We start from the raw sequence: 22,674 nt of genomic DNA on the forward strand, positions 1-22,674 counted from the left end.
GCCGCACCCACAAAATATTAAATTGTGCATATATAACCCGCGCTTATCTATAAGCTGCAGGTGTCCACCTTGTAACAGTCCATGAATTTCACTTAATGTGACTTTTTCCACCCTGGCAGCATGCCTTTGAGGCCATTTTACCAAATTAACCTTTAAATTTCAAGTTCTCTTTTATGCAGATGATGGAAATGTTTATATTTTTCAAATATTATCACTGGAAAAGACTATAATATGAACATAATGGTGCAAAATACAGTGAAATACCCCCCAAAACTGTTGCATTATGGGTGTTTTTCCACTCTGACAGCATGGCGTTGGGGCTATTTTACCAAAATAACCATTAAATTTCAAGTTATTCTTTATGCAGATGATGAAAATGTTTATTTTTTTCAAATATTATCACTGGAAAAGACTATAATATGAACGTAATGGTGCAAAATACGGTGAAATATAAAAAAAAACTGTTGCATTCTGGGTATTTATACACTCATATCAATCCATCACACAGAAATTGAAGCAGAAACAACCATGACTTGTAATCCATCGGTTTCCATGGTAACAAATATGGCGTTGGCGATGCTCCACGCTCCCGCGAGTGCCCGTCCCGGTTAATTATGTATTCGTCCAGTCTTGTAAATTCTGCATCCAGATCAAAATGAACACAACACCGTCTGTAGCGACTTACAGTGACTCACTGCTGCCACCTAATGCACGGACACTGCAACGGCAGATTATCTGCTCATCATTAATACGGCTTATTTGTGTTTTTTGGTGGTGGGTTATCTGAAATGACCGAGCGGGCAAATAACCTGTCGGGGAATTCGATTTTTCCGTCTCCTCTCGCCGCCGCTTGCTTCAGTCGGGTGGTTGTATTCGTGTGTGTGTGTGTGTGTGTGTGTGTGTGTGTGTGTGGGGAGGGGGGTCCTCACAAACCGAATCAAGCAATACTTCCTCCTTCTCTATGTACACGCTGCTGGCTGTGGGAAAACAGTCGTTCTGAGTTGATTTCACATACTTCTCTATTAATTGGCCATTAATTTTCAGCTTGAGTGTTTGTTTGTTTGTTTGTTTGTTTTTTTTTAACCATCCGAGCCCAATCTTTTGGGTGAGGAATCCAGTACGACACCCGAGGGACTGTTTTAGGAAAAGTTAGGGGAACTTATTTAAGTAACGTGTTTGGCTTCGCATGAAGACGCAAAAGGAAACCGACTGTAAATGTGAGAATAGACGCATTAAAATGAGTAAAATCAAACACAAATTAAACCCAAGAGTGGTATAAATATCCTGAGAGAGCAGTTAGATGCCTAAAAAGAGACGCAAACTATCCAATTGTGGCTTGAAATGACTTGGGAAAACGATACGGGATGGCTAAAAAGGGATGCAAAATAAACAAAATATGACACATATCAGTCAAAATTCCCCAAAAACTAATGCATTCATATACAAACGATACAAAAGACAAATATAACATCCTAATGGGGATAAAAAAAAAGGCTGAAATGTTTATAAAATAGTCAACATGTGACACAAACATGTTAAAATAGTTGCAAACATAGAAAAGCATGCAAAAGTTACCAAAATATGGAAGAAAATGCCCTCAAGGGGATGCAAAATGGCGTAAAACTATCATTCGCTGCAGCCTTTTAATTAACATGCACCAAAGACCAGTATGCGACAGGAAAAATGACCATTTGTGGCGCAAAATGTCCTCAGAAAGAAACAGGATGGCTAAAATGGGATGCAAAATACTAGGAATGTGTCAAAATTCCCAAAAGTAATGCATGGAATTACTAAAAAAAGATGCAAAACGTTACAAAAAGCCAAGAAAACACTCTCAAAGGGATACAAAATGGTAAAAAAAACAACTAAACATACATATTGAAACATGTAAACATGACCAATATTCGAATTCGAAGGGATGCAAGATGGTTTCACATGTTTGTAAAATCTTCCAAATGTGACCGAATGATGCCAAAGTGATTGCGAATAAGAGAAACGCGTGTGAAATAAAGTTCCCAAAAATATTCAGGGTGGCAGAAAATGACCACGGAGGGATGCAAAATGGCCCCAAAAAATTAATGCAAAGTAACCAAACGTGATTCAAAACCATCAAATTCATTGTAAATCATGACAATAGATGCTAAAATTACGCCAAAAATGACCAGACATACGCATTCTTTTGGGTTTCCACTAAGAATCATTAAGTTTATTCTAAAAAAAAAAAGGCCAAAATAAAAGCAGCAGACTAAGCTAACAAACCTAGACGCCGTCGCCATGGTTACCAAGCTAAACTCACGCAATGAGTTACGTGACATAGCCAACACGTTCTCAAATAAAACGCCATCGCTGTTCTCCTCCATTACCGTTTTTCTCTACTTAAAATGACTTGGATCAAACTGAAGTTCCGTTACTTTTTGTGTTGCATTGTGGGTGTTTTGACCCCCACATTGGAAAAAGACCGGCTCAATGGGTGGAAGCTGGAAGAAAAAAAAAAAAAAAAAAAAAACCTTTTCAAAATCGGACCGACCCTCAAATTGCAGCGTTTCAGTCCAAAGTCAAACAGCAGCTTTTTTTTTTTTTGTTTTGTTTTGTTTTGTTGCACCTCTCGCTCAGATCTCCTCGGTCTTTGAGGCTCCCAGCAGGCCTCCTCTCCTTGATCTCCACGCGGCTGACATTTGGCTGAAAGGACGATCCTCGCGCGGGCCGCCTCAACGTCCTCAAGTCCGGTGACATTTCATTTAGACGAGGAGGAGCAGAGAATTCTTTTTTTTTTCTTCTTTTTTTCCACCCGTTGGCAGAAGATTTTCTTCAGCGGGAACCTGGAGGCTGAGTCGGCCGACTCTCACAGCTGCAACGAGGCCAACACAGAGGAATAATGCGCGCCGTGTCTTTAAGGGAAGACCCGGTGTTTGTCGCACGGCGAAATAAACCAACGCGCGGACTTGACAGGCTTCAGTTTTGCCTTTTCGATTCGGAAAAGTTCCGCGTTTATGTGGCAAAGTCGCTTCGCATGGAAGCAGTGCAGTTGGCATGCAAGGCCACAGGTTGGCGCTGTTGGTTGTTTTTGCAGTGAAACCACACGCGTGAAAGACGGTAACAAATGGTAGAACGCCGGCGTTCTAGTGGACTGATGACCAAGTTGGCTTGCTACTCGGGGCGTTTTCAAAAAGTTGGACTTTCCCATTGTTTATATGGCAACGGAGGTGGACTGTTTTCAAAAAGTTGCTTCCCCTCCCCTTTCCACGGAGGTGGAGTCTGAATGTTTTCCAAAAGTTGCAATTTCCCATTTCGATGGAGACGGAGAGTTTTCAAAAAGTAGCGTTTTCCCCTGTTTAATTGGAGATGGGGAAAATGCAACTTTTTGAAGATGTGCCAACTCGGTCTCCATAGAAACAGGGAGGAAATGCAACTTTTTGAAAAAAAAGATCCAACTCCCTCTCTGCGGAAACGTGGGTTAAAGCAAGTTTTTTAATAAAAAAATTTTTTTATGGAGACGGAGTGTGAGTGTTTTCAAAAAGTTGCATTTACCACCCACTTCCGTGGAGAAAGACTCCGCACCTTTTTTTGTTTGTTGAGAAGTTACGTTTGCTTTTTTCAAAGCGTTTTCAAAGAGTTGTGTTTTCCTCCCGTTTCCACAGAGACCGAATCTGCGCCTTTTGTTGAGAGTGGAAGCTTTTTCAAAAAAGTTCCACCTCGGGAGCCATTTTCCAAAAATTGCATTTTCAGTCGCTCTGAGCACCGTGAAGAAACCAAAAACGCCACCTTTTCACTTGAAAACGTCGTTCGAACTGAAACTTCATCTCGAAGCCCCCGATAATCCCAGATTAAGTAAAGATAACAGCAAAGTCTCCACTTGGGGGCGCCAGAAAGTTTCAGCCGGAGGGAAAAAAATCTATGGGGGGGGGTGAGGGGCATTTTATCAACATGATAAAAGACTCACATTTTATTAAAAAATGAGTAAAAAGCACATGGAGCTTTTTTTTTTTTTTTTAAACTAGCAGTTTAATCCAATATGGCTGCCCGTCTGGATACATTCTGGAGCGTCTTTCAGAACAAATTAGCAGATTGAAAACTTCCCGACCCCCTTCATGCTTTAAAAACACCTTCCCACCTGCCAGAAACGAAGGCAGAGTCTTGTACTGATTTTAAACGGCGGGCGCCAGACCTGGAGCAGGAATTCAGCATTTAAAAAAAAAAAAAAAAAAAGGCTTGATTCCTCTCTGGGGAGAGAGAGGGGGGGGTTTATTTCTGTGGCGGCCCGGGCGGGCGAACCCCTCGCCTTTCATTCCGGCGGCGTTCCCCGGGTTAATGAGCGAGACACAGAGGAACGGCCGCGCAATCATATGGCGCCTTAAGGCGGCCGGGCGGATCCCGGCGTTGGGAGTGCATCGGGTGGTAATGGGGCCGAGATCATGGCTGACACATTTCCCATCCGCGAGAGCTCTAACCATTAAATCGATATCCACCCGTGTCTCCCGTGTCCACTCCTGCTGAAGCACACCCCCCCCACACACACCTAGATTACCTCCACCTCCCCCCCACCCCCAAGGCGAGATGACTCGGATCGGTTTTACACGTCAGGTGATCTTCCGACAATCCCTGGATGACACGTGGGCTCCTGTTTCGATGGGGAAACACTTTAAAATGTTGATCTATGCCTTCTGAATGAGCCGCAGGTGGCATTTTACCGCCCGTTTTTACAAACTGCGCTCTATTTGTTGTTTTTTTTTTAAACATGTCACAGATGTAGTGATATCATGTCATCCGCCTGTCAAAAAGAGTCAAAGGATAGAAAAATATAGAAATGAACTGTAATCTAACACGAAGAAATAAAGGACACAGTTCAAGTGAAGGCTTCGGTGCTCGGCGCCATCAAAAACGCAACTTTTCGAAACTGCTCCGACTCCAGTGTACGGCGGTCGTGGTAAATACTCGTTCTGCACATGCTCAGTAGATGGACAATAGCAACAGTGTGTAAAAAAAAAAACTGGAGTAATAAGTGACTTTTTAATATCACTCCCATCAAAATGCAACTTTTCGAAAATGCTCCGACTCCATCCCCGTAGAATTTGAGGCTGATTGGAGCATGTACAGGCTGGTTATGCGGCACGTTCTGTGCATCCACCAGGTGGCGCTACCACTGTGGCCGACCATTGCTCTATCTAATTTGTCAGGGCAGGATCACACCTGGGACGTTTCAGGCAGATGACAGCCTGTGGTACGCGGTTACGCGTCACTTCCTGTTTCCACGGCGAACCGTCAGATATGGAGCGCCATGGCGACGCCTTTTGACATAATTGTTCTATTTTAATATGATTTCAATAGGAAGGCCAGTTGTGTACACTGGGTACATTTCAGGCCCCGCGGACTTAACGTCTAGGAGGTTTGCGTTTCCAAAAATTTCACGCACAACACAAAATGGCGGACTTCCTGTTGGGTTTAGAGTATGGGTGTCGGTGACATTTTCGTGCTGCACACGCCTACGAAAATTTCTTGCGCCCGGGTTCTGACCCTAAATATCGGCTACTTCTCTTTTTGCGCTGGTAGATTACAGCCACGGGCGGCTCATTACTGCCACACGGTGGTGGCTGCTAGAACAGTTTGGTGGAAAATTAGAGAGAAAAAAAATGGCCACTTTTTGTAAAAAAACAAAAAACAAAAAATGTTATTAACTAATGAGTGAATTAGTTGACAATAATGGACTCTGTGTGTGAATAATCATTTCGGAGTGAGGGTTAATGGGAGTGACAAGAAGACGAAAAAGAGCGGCATGAATTCAGTTTTTTTCAAAAAGTTTTCTCTAATGACCAGGAATCACCACATGTCAATGAGTCGCTTTCTTTGTTCAGCTTTGGGACCTCGTGTTGTCGAGTCATGACGGCTTTGTGCCGAAGGAGGAAAAAAGTCCAACGTGTCGCCGATATAAATCTGCCGCCGCGAGTAGAAACGTTCTAAAAACCTGCACGGGGGGGGGGGGGGGGGCGAGAGAGAAGAAAACCCTGGTCGTCCACATTTCGCCTGCACGGCTTCAGCCAGCCGGTATTGTTGTGGCGGCACCGGGGGAGCAAAAAATAAATAAATAAATAAAACAAAATGCATAATTCATTGTTTACCTGATGGACACAGAGTCTAATTAAATCTCCAACTGTGACAAGCGTCTCTGCTTTTCGCATCCTAGTGTAAAAGTGACAAGAATCACCGGTGGGGAAGCCGCTCAAGCGAGGCGTTTTTTTTTTTTTTTTTTTTTTTAACTTTAAAACAGCACGGGTGAAGCACAATGGGGAGGTGCGACATTGAAAGATCCCCTCCCTCGCTCACTTTCAAAGAGATTATGGCATTCACCTCCGCTGTGGAAGGAGTCCAAGCCCTTTTAGCGTAATTAGGAATTTAGTCTGTTTTGATTCGCAACACGGCGTCTTGGGATTAGAGCGTGGCCAAACGGCTCCGTAATCCTCGAAAAACTGCCTGCGACAGGGAGTCCCGGGTCCCCGCAGATTATCTGATATGTGTTGAGTTTACGATTTCAAGGGAAAACGCCAAATATCCATTTTGTGGGTCCGTTTCCGTGACAACGGTGCTCGGAGCCACTGAATGATAGATGGGTTTCGCTGGTGGAGCACTTTTCCACCCCTTGAGCAGACTCCAAAAAGCGCTTTGCACGACTGATGAAAATAGCTGGAAACCCAACTTTTTGAAAAGCGCTCCCAAGGTGAAACTTTTCCAAAACGCCCAGACACCGTCGCTGTGGAGACGGGCCAAAACGACACTTCCTGGAAACGATTGGGGGGGGTCACACGTCTCCTCGCGCATGCACTAATAGTGATCCAACTTGGTTGTCCGCCACTGAAAATGGAACTTTTTGAAAGCTTGAAAACTCGGTGAAAACGGGGCACACCAAAAACACTCCGTCTTCCGTGGAGACACGGGGGAAAAACGCAAATTAGGAAAATTCGGCAACTTTTTGGAAATGGTTCAACTCCATCTCCCTGGAAATGGGGGGAAACTTACATTTTTGAAAATGGTCCGACTTCATCGCCATGGAAACGGGGGGGGGAAATGTAGCTTTTTGAAAATGATCCTATTCCGTCTCCATGGCAACAGGGGAAAATGCAACTTTGAAAGCGGTCCATCTCCATGGAAACAGGGGGAAAAGCAACTTTTTTTCTAAATGCGCCGACTTTGTCTCCATGTAAATGGTCGGGAAATGCAACTTTTTGAAAATTTGCCAATGCCTTCCCCATAGAAACGGGGGGGGGGGGGGAACGCAACTTTTTGAAAACGCCCGGACTATCAATCCAGCTTGGTCCAAGCTAAAGTCTGTTCACTCCCATTGTTTCTGTTTATGGCGTACTGCCTGTTGCTGTTGTGGCCTGACGTGGCAACGACGTTGCTTTCAACGTTTCTGTTCTTTCCGCGACCACGAGCATCATTTTCAAAACACCGCTGCGTGAAACACGAAACGTTTCTGAAACAGAAACAATGACAGCGGGTGCAAAAGTTTTTATAAAAAAACTTGGTAAGCTGCATCTTTTCTATCCATTATATTCGGCCGAGGGAGCTGAGTACACTCGGTATACAGTACAGTGTGTACTCGCTCGGTCCCACACACACCTCCATGCACAAATCACTGACACACAGGCTCTGTACACACACCTACACTCTGTCTCATGGGAGGATTCTTTTCATTAAGACCTAACTGGCTTTTCTCTCCTTATTTATGCATTCATAAAGAGAATATATGAGGTTTTTTTTTTTTTTTTTCCACCAAATCTGCAGAGCACCTGATGTCATCTTTTATCTCACAAAATGAATGATGGGTTTTGTTTTGGGTTTTTTTTTATTCCCCCTCATAAAACTCACTCCGGAGGGTCACCCGGTGAAGCAGCACTATTCAGTTTAAATTATATTTGGTTACACGGGGAAAGATTTGTGTCAGCAATACCGCCGCCGGAGGAAAAGCTGGCAGCTGAGACGCAATTTGGCAGCGCGCAGCGCGGAGGGAAGGCGCGAAGGCTTGGCTTCGACTCTAAACTCGAGGTTTGCGTTAGCATACGAATGCTTCGGAAGGCAAGAAGGCATCGGTGTCGGAGTGGAGAATAAACGCCCCGCTGTCCATCGCAGTGAGGCCAAACACTTTAGCCCCGCCCACGTCAAGTGGTCCACATGACGTCATGGCTCCACGACTTCGCTGTCTTTGTTTAATACTTCTATTTTGTCTTATTTTGCAAGTATTTTTTTAGGTTTTACATTTTTTTTTCTTTCTTTTCTTCAGCTTATCATGCAACTCATGTGTCAAATTTTACTGGTACGTACCATCTGTGACCACTAGATGTCACTGAATTTCACACACCAACAGTTTAAGACGCCACAAAGCGTCTTATTCAGATTTTTCTCGGACGTGGCTGTAGTCCCGCCCACTTGATGACTTCGCTTTCTTTGTTTTTGTACTCCTATTTTGTCATATGTAGAATTTGATGTATTTTAGGTTTTAACATATTTTCGAGACGATAAGTAACACTTTTTTTGTATCGTTTTTTTCGCGTATCATACAACTAATGGATCAAAATTTACTGAAACATACCAACTATGACCACTAGATGTCACTGTACAACAGAAAGCGGCTACAGTACCAGAAAAACCTCAGTTAATACCGTATATATATATATATATATATATTTTTTTTTTTAATATATATATTTTATTGGTTTGCTTGTAAGTATTTTACCAACTTTTCGCAAAAACCTGTTGACCTGACTTGCATGGAATTTTTCAGGGATGATTTGTCACCATCCAAGGACCAATCGGACGGATTTTCGGATCGGTTCAGGTCATAGGTCAAAGGGTCATGAACTTTGACCCTCCCATTAAAAGCAAACACCTAAAATAATATTTTATCGGAGGCAGTGCATTATCAAACATGGGGTAAGATATTTCCCCCCCCGTTGTGGGCACACTGGAGCTCCGCGGTGATTCCCTGGAAGCTGCCGTTAGCCGCCTGCTAGCACGCTGCTAACTCCGTTGCCAGACTCGCAGCTGATATCTCGGTTCGGCAAGTATCCAGAAACGCCTTCGTGAGCACACTGGTTCCGGTAGTGGGTCATCTGCGCACACTATCGGACAGGCTAGTTAGCATCGATATGAGCTATCGGCTAACATGCTATTGTGTTTGCTATTGCGTACAACATTGCTCAAACCGCTTGTGGCCTGAAAGGTTCTAGGACTAGAACAAATAGACCACAACTGATGCCTTTTCTGCTCTGTGTATGCTAAGCTAAGCTAACTAGCATCGGAATGAGCCCCACCAATCTCCTCATATCATGTAATAACCTCAAATCTTCTCCGATCGAACCACTTTACACTCATTTTCTCAGCGAGATGAAAAGCGTCACGTGGGAACGCTAAAAGCGCCCGAGTCTCATTTCAAATCTGATATTGCCGTGATTTGTCAAGCCGCGCGTACGCAGCGCGCGGCGTCGATTGCATAAAAGGGGGAGAGAAAGAAAAGGGCCGCAAACTTAATAAAAGAGAAGAAAACACTCTGGTTGAGAGACAATGAAGCCCCATCAGGACCACTTCCTTTTCGCCGCCGAGCCTCAAATTTGACAAATTAGGCAGCGCTCACGCTTCATTTGTTTTTCACAAATATACACCGTCTTCCACAACAAAGCCCGCCGCCGATCAGATTGCTGGAGCTACATACACTGTCGCCTGGGGTGAGGCTGTCAAATGATTATATTTTTTTGGTGTGTGTGTGTGTGAGTGTGTGTGTGTGTGTGTTCTGGTCCTATTGTGGAGCTGTAAACACCGGTTTCCCAGTGGTGGGGTGATTGCAGCTGGTGTCCCTCTCAGCGGTTTGCAGATGGTTCGTCGCTCCAGATGTGGGTCAGATCACGCCGGTACGTGTCGCTTCTTCCTGCTCCGCGAGCAAAACCAGATGGCGGCGGTAGGGGCCGTGTGAGTTATTCAAACGCATCTTAAGGGCAGAAATCGTCTCGCACAAAGCAGAGCTGCGATTCCACCGCCGCGCTTGTCGGGAACTGTTGAGAAGCCGTGGCACTCTCTCCTTCTTCGTTAGCGGAGGGATTCAGGTGTCTGTTTCCATGGTTACGGCATCACGACGGCGATAAACACGGATGTTAAAGGCAAAGTCCGTCAACAGAAAGGATCCAAGGTGCTGTTTTCAAAACTCGCCGTCGTTTCTTTCTCCCAAACACTTCAAAACAAGTTTCTTCCCATTAAGAGCTCGTCTTCCCTCGCTGCTGCGTTTGACATTTCGCCCCCCCCCCCCCCCCCCCCCCCCCTCCTTCTACACTGTTAATCTTCATCCAAGATAATTAGCCGGCAAAACACAAGCATGAATTCAATGCGCCCGTTTATGTATATTTTTTCGAATACCTTGACATGACGACAGTGTAGGTGCAGACTGACATCCGCATCATATGTTAAGTACATACAGTAACTCCATTATATCACTCGCTGAATTGCCCCCCCCCCCCCCCCCCCCCCCCCCCCCCCCCCCCCCCCCCCCACGTTAAGTGCTGCTTTCTAGCGCTTCTCAACAGTTTTGGCATTTTGCCGCTAAATCAACAATTTGTAAGTGTGTCGAGGAGAAGTCTGCCGCGTTTGGCCGAGGAGTTCCAGGACAGAAGATTCGGTGGCACATCCGCATGATAACCCGGCTACCGTTGAATACCGTTAAACGCTTGATTCTTCCCCCTTGCCGCTTTTTTTCTAATCACTCGGCGAGATTTCCTTCCTGTCAAGAGCTTTGAAGAGAAAAGAAAACCCTCGTCAGGCGGGCGGCGGCGGCGGCGGTGGCGGATACGTCTGCACTCGTCTTGACACGCTTCAATCAATCCGCGATGCCGAAAAGGGAGTTTTGGGACCCTCGCATGGCCTAGTTCTGACTTCCACCAAGGGGCTGACACAAATATTCCTGTTTGTCGGCTCGTATTTACAGGAGCTGTGATGAAGGAGGCGATAGATTACGATCCTAAGTGACGACGGGACGCGTCACCGCAGAGGCGAAGGAGCAGTCGGCGAAAAAAAAAATAAAAGCCGGCATTTATGTGGTTTGTGCCTCTTCATGATGCTTCCCTGAGCTGAAACGCTGAAAACACAACAAGCCCTGAGTGATAAAAGAAAACAAAGGGATCGGGTTCCTGTGACTGATGTGATATTGACTAGCTCAGCTTCGCTTCGCTTTTCATGGCGTCAACAAATTAGCTTAAAATGCTAATGCTGTTTACATCTTCTTTTTTTGATTTTTAGCTCAACTCAATCTATTATACTTGGTTATATAGTGTCTGTCGTACAAATACAAGCTCATTAATGTGTTTATTGGGGTACATATTTTAAGGTTTGATCACCTGGGACTTCTGGAGTTTAAAAGTGAAACCGTTTTTTTGGTTTGTTTTGTTTGGGCTTTATGTTTAAACCAGAATAAGGGGGGGCGTCACCCCAAAAACGTGAGGCTTCGATTGTCGTCGACACGGGAGGCCAATATCATAAACCCCACCTCCGTTAAATGTAGCCGCAAAGTTTAGCCGCTAACGTAGCTAGTATAGCCGTCGAAGCCCCCCCCCCCCCCCCCCGTGTGATTTACAAATGAGCCTGTGGTTTCATTATACATCTCCGGGGAGCGTTGCTCTGCGGCGTGGATGTTTGTAGACGGCTCCACGACCGAATGCGAGTCACTCGGCTTCGCCAAGAAATTAAATAAAAAACAACTGAATATATGTCCACATATTCTGATAAAACAAGATGGTCAATTAAACTTAATGTGGTTTTGTGGACTCAGCCAAGCCGTTTTCCCTTTTCTACAGTCTTATTTTTTATTTCATGCCAAGCTAAACCGACTATAGCCACTCATTCATCTACCTCTCACTGTATTAAACCTCGACGTGGGCCAAGAAACAAGCTTTTTTTTTTTTTTTTGGAATCTATTTTTCATCCCGCAACATAAGTGGTTTCTATAATTAACTCTGTACCTGACAATGGCTTGAAGTGCCTCGGATCAAAACGGTGTTTACTTCCTTGAGTGTCTCTGCGGTTTTAAAAAAATGGCTTTTTGGTTCAAACCGTCGTGACTTGAGACAAGAAATGCAGCGAGAGCTTTGGGGTGTACTTCAAAGTTACTCCCTCAGATGTATATACAACTACAGCTGTGAGAAACCAGAGGAGCTTGAAAATGAAAGGGCGACGTGGGAGTGACAGAGCGCAGTGTACGTCGATGACACCCATGTTTACCCATGAGTGACTGAAGCTTTATGACCAATATTTGTGGCATAAATGGAAATTAGCTGACGCTGCATTAACTTCCAGATTGTATTCATTCCGCTGCATTAGTCCAGATTGACTGCTGATCCGAAAAGGTGTCGGCACCTCTGGGAAAGACTGTGACGTTTAATAGCATGGATGAAAACGGCCGACTTCTGATTTGTCATCGACCGGTGTCTCACTCAGTTGTGGACATTTGTGTTCATGGGAGACAATCAGAAATGGGACATGACCAAACGAGAGGACTTCCGTTTTGTCGAGTCATCCATCCACCCCGACCTCCTCCGCGTTCGGGGCGGGGCTTAGCCAAGAACGTCAATCCACCCCTGTAATCATCGCCTCGTCCACCGGAGGCCGCTCTCTCCGACCTCGCACACAACGGGATTCTTTCGCTCAACCGATATCTGTCCGGTGGGAGTCACCTCGCTGGGAGGCTTTGTACAGTGGACGGCCCTCAGTTAACAGAACGTGATTAATTATTTTACGCCACATTTATTTCCACAAAGGCAGCGAGGAAACGAGGTTTACCCTTGGGTTTGTTTGTTTTTTTTTTTTTTTTTTGATCCGGCAGCCCGCTGAGGCTCGCAGTATTCCCAGTACGCCGCTCCTTGGATGCATGACATATGCCAGTTGAACGGTCAGCTGGGGTTTGAGCGTCCGCGTTGAACACGCGAGAGTGTTTACCGCGGCTGACAACGCGTAATGCATTTGTCATGCCAGCCGGGGGGGCGAGCAGGCATAAAAGCCCTCTCTTTCTAATCGACGGCCCACGGGGTAATTCGGTAATACAGATGGGGCCTGTCATGCTTTTTTTTTTTTTTTCTGAAAAGCAAGATGAGGAGGAGGATGAAGAAGAAGCAGAAATCATCTGGTCTCTTGCGGATCACGGTTTCTCTATTAAGAGCAGAAAATTGGGTTGGTAGATAGATGGCTCGATAGGTGGGAGTTTTACTTTCTCCCCATATGCATTCCGGAAGCTGCTTCCTTTTGAACTTTTCTTTTCTTTTCTTTTCGCCCCGGAGATGAAAGCCGGCAGAACTCGCCCCGTCAGATGAGAAAATAAACAAGCGGCGCCGCGATTACCAATGCACCATCACGCAGGAATCTGCCATGTGTTGTTTGGACCCGCGGTATGCCACGTTTGGCAGAGCTTTTGTGAGTTTGTCCAAAAGGGAGAATAACAGATTTTGACCGGAAAGCTATAGAAATCCGCTAATATCTATGTAAAGCACATTTTACGGAGATTCATCCAGCCCGATCAGCTACTGCGGTGGAAATTAAGGACAATTCCCTTCAGGTTGTCCCACTTTCCAAATGCTGCGGAACTGCGCGGCTGTAACACATTTCGTCTTGCACTCTCAGTATTTTGTTTCCATTTCCACTCTGGGTGTCACAGAAGGGACACGGGCGTGCGCGCCATCACCTCCAGGTGTTTCTCCGACACGTCCGAACCGGCTGGGCGTCGGTCTACGCCGCCCAGAAAGTGTGAACGCGGGCTTTATTTTCTGGTCTGCCTGCCGGTGTTAAACCGGCAGCCTGTCCTGGGGTTTTCCCCCCCCGAAGCTGGAATACACAGGAATGAACAATGAGCGTGCCGTTTTGATTATGCATGCGTGTCGTACACTGCCAGGTTTCTCCAAATGTTCCGAGCCCGAACTGAGGAATCGGTTCCCAGAAACAATGGCAGAGAAGAAGGTGAGCGATGCCAGCAGGGCGCTCTGCGGGACGGGGAGGGGGGGGGGGGGGGTTGATACAGAAAATACAGTTAAATACAGAAATCAACGGGAATGTTTCATTTGTAGGGTCAAAATTCTCGTTGGTTCCACACAAACCAAAGCAAAGACGTTTCCCATGAGTCTTTATACATTGTCTGGAACTGTTGGGTTTCAACTTAAGCCTTTGAGAATTCTTTCAATTACCAAGAAGAAATTTATCTCTAAAAGGTGTTTTCCGGTTAATTAGTCGACACTTTTCCACCGCCTGTTTTTCCCCTTTTGTGTCACGATGACAAACATTTAAAAAAAAAATTTAAATTCTGACTAAATTAGGTCAAGTCGTGTTCACCGGATCCATTCCAGGTATGGGAACGATTATTACTGTTGGAAAACCTTTTGAAAGTGACCCCGTTAAGAACCACCACACGGCAGGAAGACCTTCGGAAAGAACCTTTTCGACACCCGTTTTTTTCGCAACGGCGGACTTCTTTCCTTTCTGTCGTCTCGCTGTTCGTTAGGTTTGGATCGCGTGTGAAAAGGACAAATAAGACAAGAGAAATGTGTTGTTTGCTCCAAATGTTTGCGAAGATATATATGTGGTAACCTTGCCTGGACATCGAGACAAAGAACCTATAAAAAAAAAACAACAACAACAACATTGTTTTCAGAACGTTGATCACCCCAAACTACGCTGCCCTCTAGTGGATGTATTGCTTAACAACCACATTTGCGTACGAGCGCCAACCCTCATGTCTGGTGGTACAGTTGGCGATACTCTTCAGGTGATACTCTTCAGGCGATACATGGCGGGCTCTTTGGAAAGTCGCTTTAACAAATCGGCAGCTTTTAAGGTGTCGTCTTAAATTTGGGTCGCGTTAGGCTGATGATGGGTAAGAACACAAAAACTTTATAGATTCAAGGAGTCAACTTTGACATGTCTCCTCAAAAGGAATTGTCCTCTCATTCATTGCTCCAAGTACAAAGAATGGAGGTTTAGGAAAAAGTAAAAAGTACTCAAGCCAAGGGTGTCATGAACTACTTCGCCCAGGACATTTCCTCCGAGGCGTCTTGTTTGGCCCGAGACGAGCGATCCACCATTCCCACCAAGGGTGGAGGAGGGAGGGAGGAGGCGGCGTGGGGAGCACTGTGCCACTCCCGCTGCTGGAGCACACCATGCCTCGGGGCACTCGGGCTAAAAGGGAATTTAATGCATCAAAAACGTTCCGCACGCCTGAAAAAGGATGTCTGCGTCTTCGGGGGCCTATCTGGATATCCTGTCACGCTGTCGGGCGAAGACGGAAACGACAGTCGATCAAAAACCCCGCTGGAAACAAGCGCGGCTTGGAGCTAAATGCTAATAGCCGACATTTAGCGGCGATTACGGAGCGTAATTATCTCGCAAGACACGCGGACGCCGGCCCGTAATTAGAGCTGAATGCAGATATGTGTCCTCTGAGACGCGTCCGTAATTTCCAAGTGAAGTTATTTCTATATATTCCATTTCAAAGTGCGGCGGTATTGTCTCCCTCCACTGAGCACAACAGCTGGAAATCCAGCTAACGGATGGCTAAAGCCCGAGGCGGCGGGTCCTCGGGGGGGTTTAAAGACACAGATGTTCAGGCGAAGACGCAGAGAACCTCGAAATGTCGACGCGTCTTCGATGAAGCGTTGGTGGGGTAAACGCGGCGCGGGTCACGGAGTCATTAACCATCACATGTAGAAGCGATGAATCTGAACAGCGGCGCATTCTTTTTTCTTTTTTTTTTTCTTTTCTTTTTTCTTAAGGAGCAGTAGACGCTCGTCTCCGAGTGCTTCTGCTCTCGCGGCGTCGGCCTGCTTCACACTCACTCCCGACTCGTGTTGTTCAATCAGCGAGGCGTCGCGTCTGCGAAGGTTTCGAGGGCGAAACCCCCCCCCCCCCCCAAAAGGCATCCTCTTCCTCAGGCGGGCGAGGAAGAGCTTAAACGTGGAGGAGGTGTACGTGGCTTCATGACACTTTTTAAGTGGCGTTGTTACACAACCGGGCCGCTCTGAGTCTTTATGGAGCAGGTGGAACTCCTCAAACTGAACATTTCATGAGGTACTTCGTGTTTTCTGCTGAACTAGAAGAGTAGAAGTTGTACACGCCATAACCATAAGGTCCTACTAAATAAAAAATGTTTCTATGAAGTAACTTCATCATCTGTCATTAAACATGTTTTCCTGGAAATCTCTAAAGTTTTTCCACATCGGTTGCCCTTCAATGAATTAAAGAGGCAAACTATGAGACATGGTTGCTAGGCAACACGCATTCACTCATTGGGCCAGTTTGATACAGTCAATGGATTTTGCTTTATTTACACCAGGGAACAGGAATTTGTAGGATTGTCAACAGTTCTAATGGAAGTTTTGCTGTCGTTTTTTGGTTGATTTCATCATTTTTTTTAAAGTTTTATTTAATCCCATAGAGCGATTTTATCTATTTTTAATCTTTAGGACTGTTTTCAGTCTTTTCGAGTGGTTTCAAAGTGTTTTTATTTAGTTTCAGCCATAGAAGCTGTTTGGGCTTTAACTTTACAGTGATTTCAGTCATTTACTTGGTTTTTTTTTTTTTTTATAGCATTTTATTCATTTTTGCCATTTTGTTACGATATCAATTATTTTGCTGTTTACATGTCTCTATATTTTTGTTCAAAGAGAAGTTATGGGCAATTTCATTTTACATTGTCTAATGTCAATAAAACTTCCGATTGTATTACATTATCGGAGATATTTAAGATTTATGAGCAATTTTAGCAGCTTTACCTGTTGAGCCCTTTTAACAATTCTGAAGGCATTTTTACCATTTTGTAAAAGAAATTAACACCCATATTGGATTTTTTTTGTTGTCTTTTCTTGTATTTTGAGATATTTTAACCTTTTTAAGCCATTTCCATAATTTTTAAAAATCCTTTTTTTTTTTTTTTTTGCTATTTTGGCCTTTTTTTTTTTTTTACCTTTTTAAAACCATTTTTTCTATTTTCTTTTTTTTACCTGTTATAGCAGTTTTTCGCTCCTCTTTTCCAGTGATTTAGCCAAGTTAACCCTTTTAAGCCGTTTTCCCCTATTTTTTCCCTTTTTTTAAAAACCTTTTGTAGCAGGCTTTTACTTTAGCTTTTTCCAGATTTTTTCTTTTTTCAGCCCATTTTAACCCATTTTTTTTTCTAGCCGTTGTACCCTTTTTTTTTTAAGCCCTTTTCAGGAGGGTTTTTGTATAATCTTTTTCAGTGATTTAAGCATTTTTTTTTTTTATCTTTTTAAACCATTTTCACCCATTTTTTAAACCATCTTTAGGAGTTTATATTTCATTTTGAGTGATTTTAGCACTTTTTTTGTTTTTTTGTTTTTTTTTTGAAATTTTTCAAATTCAACCATTTGAAGTTGAAAAATTTTCAGCAGTTCGAGTCATTTGAATTGATTCTTTTGGGCAGTTCTGGCTCTTTTAGGTAAAAAAAATCTCCCCCTGCCCCTGCTGCTGCCCCTTACTGTGTTAGTTGGTGGTTTCAATCTGTCTGATTCATTGAAGGTCCTTCCTTGTTTTTTTTTTTACTCAACAAATTTCCCTCAAACCAAGCTGGATACGATGCTAACATGTGGGTAGTTTAGGGGGGGGGGGGGGTTCCTTTTTTATTTTTTTCCTTCTATTTTTTCCCTTCTTCCTCCTGTAATTAGAGCAGATGTAATTAGTTTGAGTGGAGCGCTTGGCAGAAATCGTTATTCCGGCTCACAAAATGAGGACTTGATGATGCGGCTCGTGCAGAAACAATAGAAAGCAGCTGGAAACGCCGAGCGTGCCGCGGCTACGAGCTACAGCGCTCTCCCACATGCTCCGCACTTAACCTCCCGATACGAGCTGCCGCCCCGACAGCACATTCACACCATTGTCTGAGCGAGGGAACGAAAACTGGTGTTTTTTTTTTTTGTTTTTTTTGTGTGTGTGTGTGTGCGTGTGTGTGTGTGTGCGTGTGTGCGTCTGCGGATTATGAGAGAAAAACTGCTGTTAGAGGAGCCGATTCAGCCGCCGGCAGATTAGAAAATGGACATAACAGGCCACGACCTCAATAGAATATGTTTAAATAGACAATTTTAACCGTTAAATATTGTAAAAGAACATTTCTACCGCCAAAGGGAAGCGTCTGAAAGCAGATTCTTCTTGTGGTTATAAAGGTAAAACCAGGCCATCACATGTGGGTTAAAAGCGAGCCACACTTGGCCGAAGTGACGTGTGAAGTTCACATTATGAATATTTTATGAAGAGTTGGTTTTCCAGCGCGGACCCCCCCCCCCCCCCCCCCGTTCTTTTTTTTTTCTTTTTCTTTTTCTCCACAAGCATCACCCGCGTTGTCAGACACAACTCGCAGCACTTCTTTTTTTTTTTTTTTTTTAAAGCTTTTTAAAGCACTGAGAAGAAACAACTCCACTTTGGACGAGTTGCATTAATACATTTACATGGGAAACGCCTACAAGTGCATTTATCTCGATACTAAGATGTGAAATGAAGAAGTTCAAACAACCACAATATGAATAAATTAAACATTTCTGAACATAAAACACCAATGGAAAAGTGTATGATCTCTAATCTTCCAAAGTTTGTTTTAAAATGTCGCAATTCACATATATATATATATATATATTGCAAATAAGCTTAATCTCAGCTGGAATAGTTAAAATTAACAAAATAGCCCAAATCAGGTAAAATAGGTGAAATAAGCATAAATGGCCAAAATTAGTACAACTTGGTAAAAATTTAAAAAATTTGCCAAAATGGCTCAAATCGGTTAGAAAAGCGCAAATTTTGTGATGATAGCCTAAATCTGCAAAAATCGCCAAAATGAAAGAAAAGAGTTTAAATTAGCAGCAAATAGCTAAAAGCAGCGAGGAAAGCAAAGATCGGGGGACAAAAATTGCCAGAATAAGGTGAAATAGCTCAAATCAGAATTGGCCAAAATGAGTCAAACAAGCTGAAGTAGCAAAAATGTGTAAAGCAATAAAATCAGTTAGAATAGCCAACATTGGCAATGTTGGCTAAAATCTGCTACAATGATCTGGAATAGCTCAGAGAGCTAAAATAGCTAAAAACAGCCGGAAAAGTTCAAATTGGTGGAAATAGTCAAAGTGAGGTAAAATAGCCTCAGTTTTAGCTCAAAGCACATTTTTAAAATCCGTCAAAATTAGCAGACACCACAAAATCTGCTACTGCTGGCTGTAGGAGCGCATACAAAAAGCAAAAAATTGGTGATATTAATTAAAATCAGCTAAAATAGCCAAAATGAAACAAAATATCTAAAATACCAGAAAGAGCTAAAACTTGCTAAATATATATATTTTTTTTAAATTAGATGCAAAAGCCCAAATGTGCTCAAATAGGTGAGATTAGGTAAAAATGAGTTTGTAAACCTTAAGATTAAATGTCAAAATCAATCAGCTTAAATAATGAAAATTTGCAGAAATAGGAAGAGTGAAAGAAAGTGGCTTCAATTAGAAGAATGAGTTTGAATTAATTAAAAAAAAATTTTTTCAAAAAAAGTTTGGATGAACTGTTGATTCACTTCTGCCTCCGTCTGTGTGTTTGCAGTGAAACCGACGGTCATCGATGTGGGCATCTACGTTAACAGCATCGGACCCGTATCCTCCATTGACATGGTGAGTTCACGAACATCGGGGAATTTGAACGCTGGCCTCGCTCTCTCTCAGTGCAGGTGGATGCCCCCCCCCCCCCTGCGGATTTCATGTCGGCTGTTGATTGGCAACTTGAAATATTTGCTGGCATTAAATTTAAGATCAGATTTCCAAAATTTATATTTATACATCCTGCATGTACTGTTCTCCACACAACTTCACCGTGTGTGTACTTATATACTATTGCTAACGGTAATGTGGGTGGTGCCGGTTAGATCAGATCTAACATTTTTAATTCATCTAAAATAATGTATTCACAATATAATAAGATAGACTTTTAGATAGGCTGCTTTATATTGAATCGCTGAATTTCTCAAAATTTACTAAAACATCTTTCGATGTTCACGGGAGCATTCTTTTTAATCCTGACTGATATTTTCATCTCCACAAAATATCTTTGATTATGATTTCTCTTGAAAAATGGGAAAGAACGACACCCTACATGCCTATTTTGGCATTGGCAGCCATGACATGGTAATGCTAAGCTAGTTAGCTCTACTTCCTGTCCTAGTTTTAAACATATTTAGAGTAGCGGTTGGACGAGTTACATTTAAAAGAAATAATAAAAAATCGTATTTTGATAGCTTCTCTGAATTTGTTTGAATCTAAAACTGTGAATAACGTTAGCATTAGCTAAAAGCTACGTGATTAGCATTGACATGATATGCCAACGATTTTTTTACTTCATGCTTAATCCCTGTTTTTTTTGTTTTTTTTCTTAAACAGACTTTGCTCTCCTCAGATTCATCATCACGTCTGCTAGCATGCTAATGCTAGCTTAGCTTAGCTTTCCACACTGAAAATTTTTTTCTCAGATGCAGACATTCATGATTAATGTAATGTTTTTTTTAATGTAATCTTTTTCTATAAATAATTCATAAATGTAAAGTCTGACTTCGTTTAGACAGAGTACATTTTTTTATCATTCCCTCACATTTCCGAGTGAACTTAAAAATTCAGGATATTGATCAAATGTTTTTATTTTGAAACTTATGATGATGATAATTTGTAAAAAAAAATTTATAAAAAAAATAATGAAAATTAGGGTTTTTTTTACATTTAATTCATGTGATGAACCTAAAATAGAAGAATGTTTCAAAATAGTATCGTTTTTCAAGATTAATCTATAAATAAAAGTAATTAGAAATAAATAAATAAATAATTTAAGAAATGATCCTGCTGGCTGAGCTCATTGAAAACCCGTTAGAAGAGGATTCCATTGGTTTGCACAGGATTCAGCCGCGTCTCCTCAAAAATAACAGACTGTTTTTCTCACTGAAAGTGATCCAGTCCTCTCTGGGCTTTTTTTTTTTTTCTTTTTTTTTTTTTTTTCCCATGATGCCTTTCCCCTGGCCCTCAAGTCCCCTGCTGGTGATTACACGTCCGCTGACAAAAGACGTCAATCTGCCGAGACGCCCGATAAGAGCGGTGAAAGGGAAAAGTCAATACCTGCTGCAGATTAGCCGGCTGTGTTGTAAACAAAGCAGAATGTTGTTTTTAGAAAGAACTTTAAATCCAGTTTGGGTAGTTTACCTTTTTTTATTTATTTTTTTTAATTAAGAGACCTGAATCCTGATCATGAGAATGAGCTGAAAACTGTTTATCTCATCTAAAATCTTGGTTTTCGTCTGATTTTCTCGTTTGTTTTTTCTTTCCCTGTTTTTGAAAAGTTTCGCGTCCACACGTCGCCATGGGAACGTCTCAAAAGGATGTAATGCGTATGCCAGGCCTATAGGCGGCGCTGTAACACAAATGCACCCAACGTTAATGCGGAAATCCCCTTTTTGAGAGATCGAACATCTGGTATGATTAAACCGGATCAGTCGGTTCTGGAGCGCCATATGGAGTCCGCCATTGTTGTCGCGGAGAGGGTCGCTAGGTTATAGCGTCGAGAGCTGGGGCGATGACATCATAGTTTTTTTTTTAGCAAATATGCATTATTGCGAAGGGACCCAAGCGATGCAAACGCTCGAAAGTCTGGTTCCATTTCATGAGAAGGGATGAGAATACTTTGCAAGTATGAAAGTATGAAAACGCCGCCTCGGCAAAAACCCATGTTTGCTGAAAACGATGACGTCATCATCGCCCCGACACGCCGCTGAACAACAATACCGGCGGACGACACGCTCCAGGCCAGAAGCAGAAGCTACTAATGCTCGCCGCTATAACAAGGCGCATGAAAAAAAACAAAAAAACTTTTTAGGCGTATTTCTGTGTTCAGCCTTACAGCGCCACCTATTGGCCCGGCATATGGACTACATCGTTTTCAGCATCTTTCGCGGTGTCATGTCTCGCGTGGACGGGGACCGAAAGAAACTTTTTTTTTTTTTCCGTTCATTGTTCGTGGGAGAAAGAAAAGAGAAGTGAGAGTCTGTGCAGTGGGTCAGTAGGGCATCGCCTCGCCTCGCCTCGCCTCGCCTCGCCTCGCCTCGCCTCGCCTCGCCTCGCCTCGCCGCCGGGAGCTCAAAGTTTGTTCCAAAGGAGCGCGGCGTCCCGCTGTGACACGCCAGTGATTTCTCCCCTCTTTGTCCGCACTGATTGGCGTCACCCTGTCAAGGGTCGGTGGACGCTGGCCGGCGGACCCCCCGGGGGGTAGGGGTGGTGGTGGTGGTGGTGGTGGGGGGGGGCGGGGCGGCTGACTGGACTGGAATTGGCGCAGAGTAACAACTCTTCTACATCACGTGTGTGTGTGTGTGTGTGTGTGTGTGTGTGTGTGTGTGTGTGTGTGTGTGTGTGTGTGTGTGTGTGTGTGTGTGTGTGTGTGTGTGTGTGTGTGTGTGTGTGTGTGTGTGTGTGTGTGTGTGTGTGTGTGTGTGTGTGTGTGTGTGTGTGTGTGTGTGTGTGTGTGTGTGTGTGTGTGAGAGAAAAAAAAGAAAAGAGAACCAGGTCAGATCTCGAGGCAGTTTTTTAGAGTCACCATCCACTTTGATGGCGCTCCGTCTCCAGCGAGACGCGTCCCTCGTCTGCCTCCCCAACTGTCCCC

The 22,674-nt window shown here is 43.6% G+C and overlaps 1 protein-coding gene across 1 annotated transcript in view; it reads left to right on the forward strand.

Annotated features, from left to right (window-relative positions):
- Nucleotides 1-22,674, forward strand: part of LOC308127520 (gamma-aminobutyric acid receptor subunit gamma-3-like) — a 75,832-nt gene that overhangs the window by 5,649 nt on the left and 47,509 nt on the right. The window contains exon 3 of the mRNA XM_080492625.1: nucleotides 19,588-19,655. Within this exon, the coding sequence (XP_080348751.1) occupies nucleotides 19,588-19,655 (68 nt within the window). The remainder of the gene's footprint in view (nucleotides 1-19,587; nucleotides 19,656-22,674) is intronic.

The sequence above is a fragment of the Lipophrys pholis genome, assembly GCF_963383615.2.
Source record: "Lipophrys pholis genome assembly, chromosome: 23".
Classification (NCBI taxonomy): Eukaryota; Metazoa; Chordata; class Actinopteri; order Blenniiformes; family Blenniidae; genus Lipophrys; species Lipophrys pholis.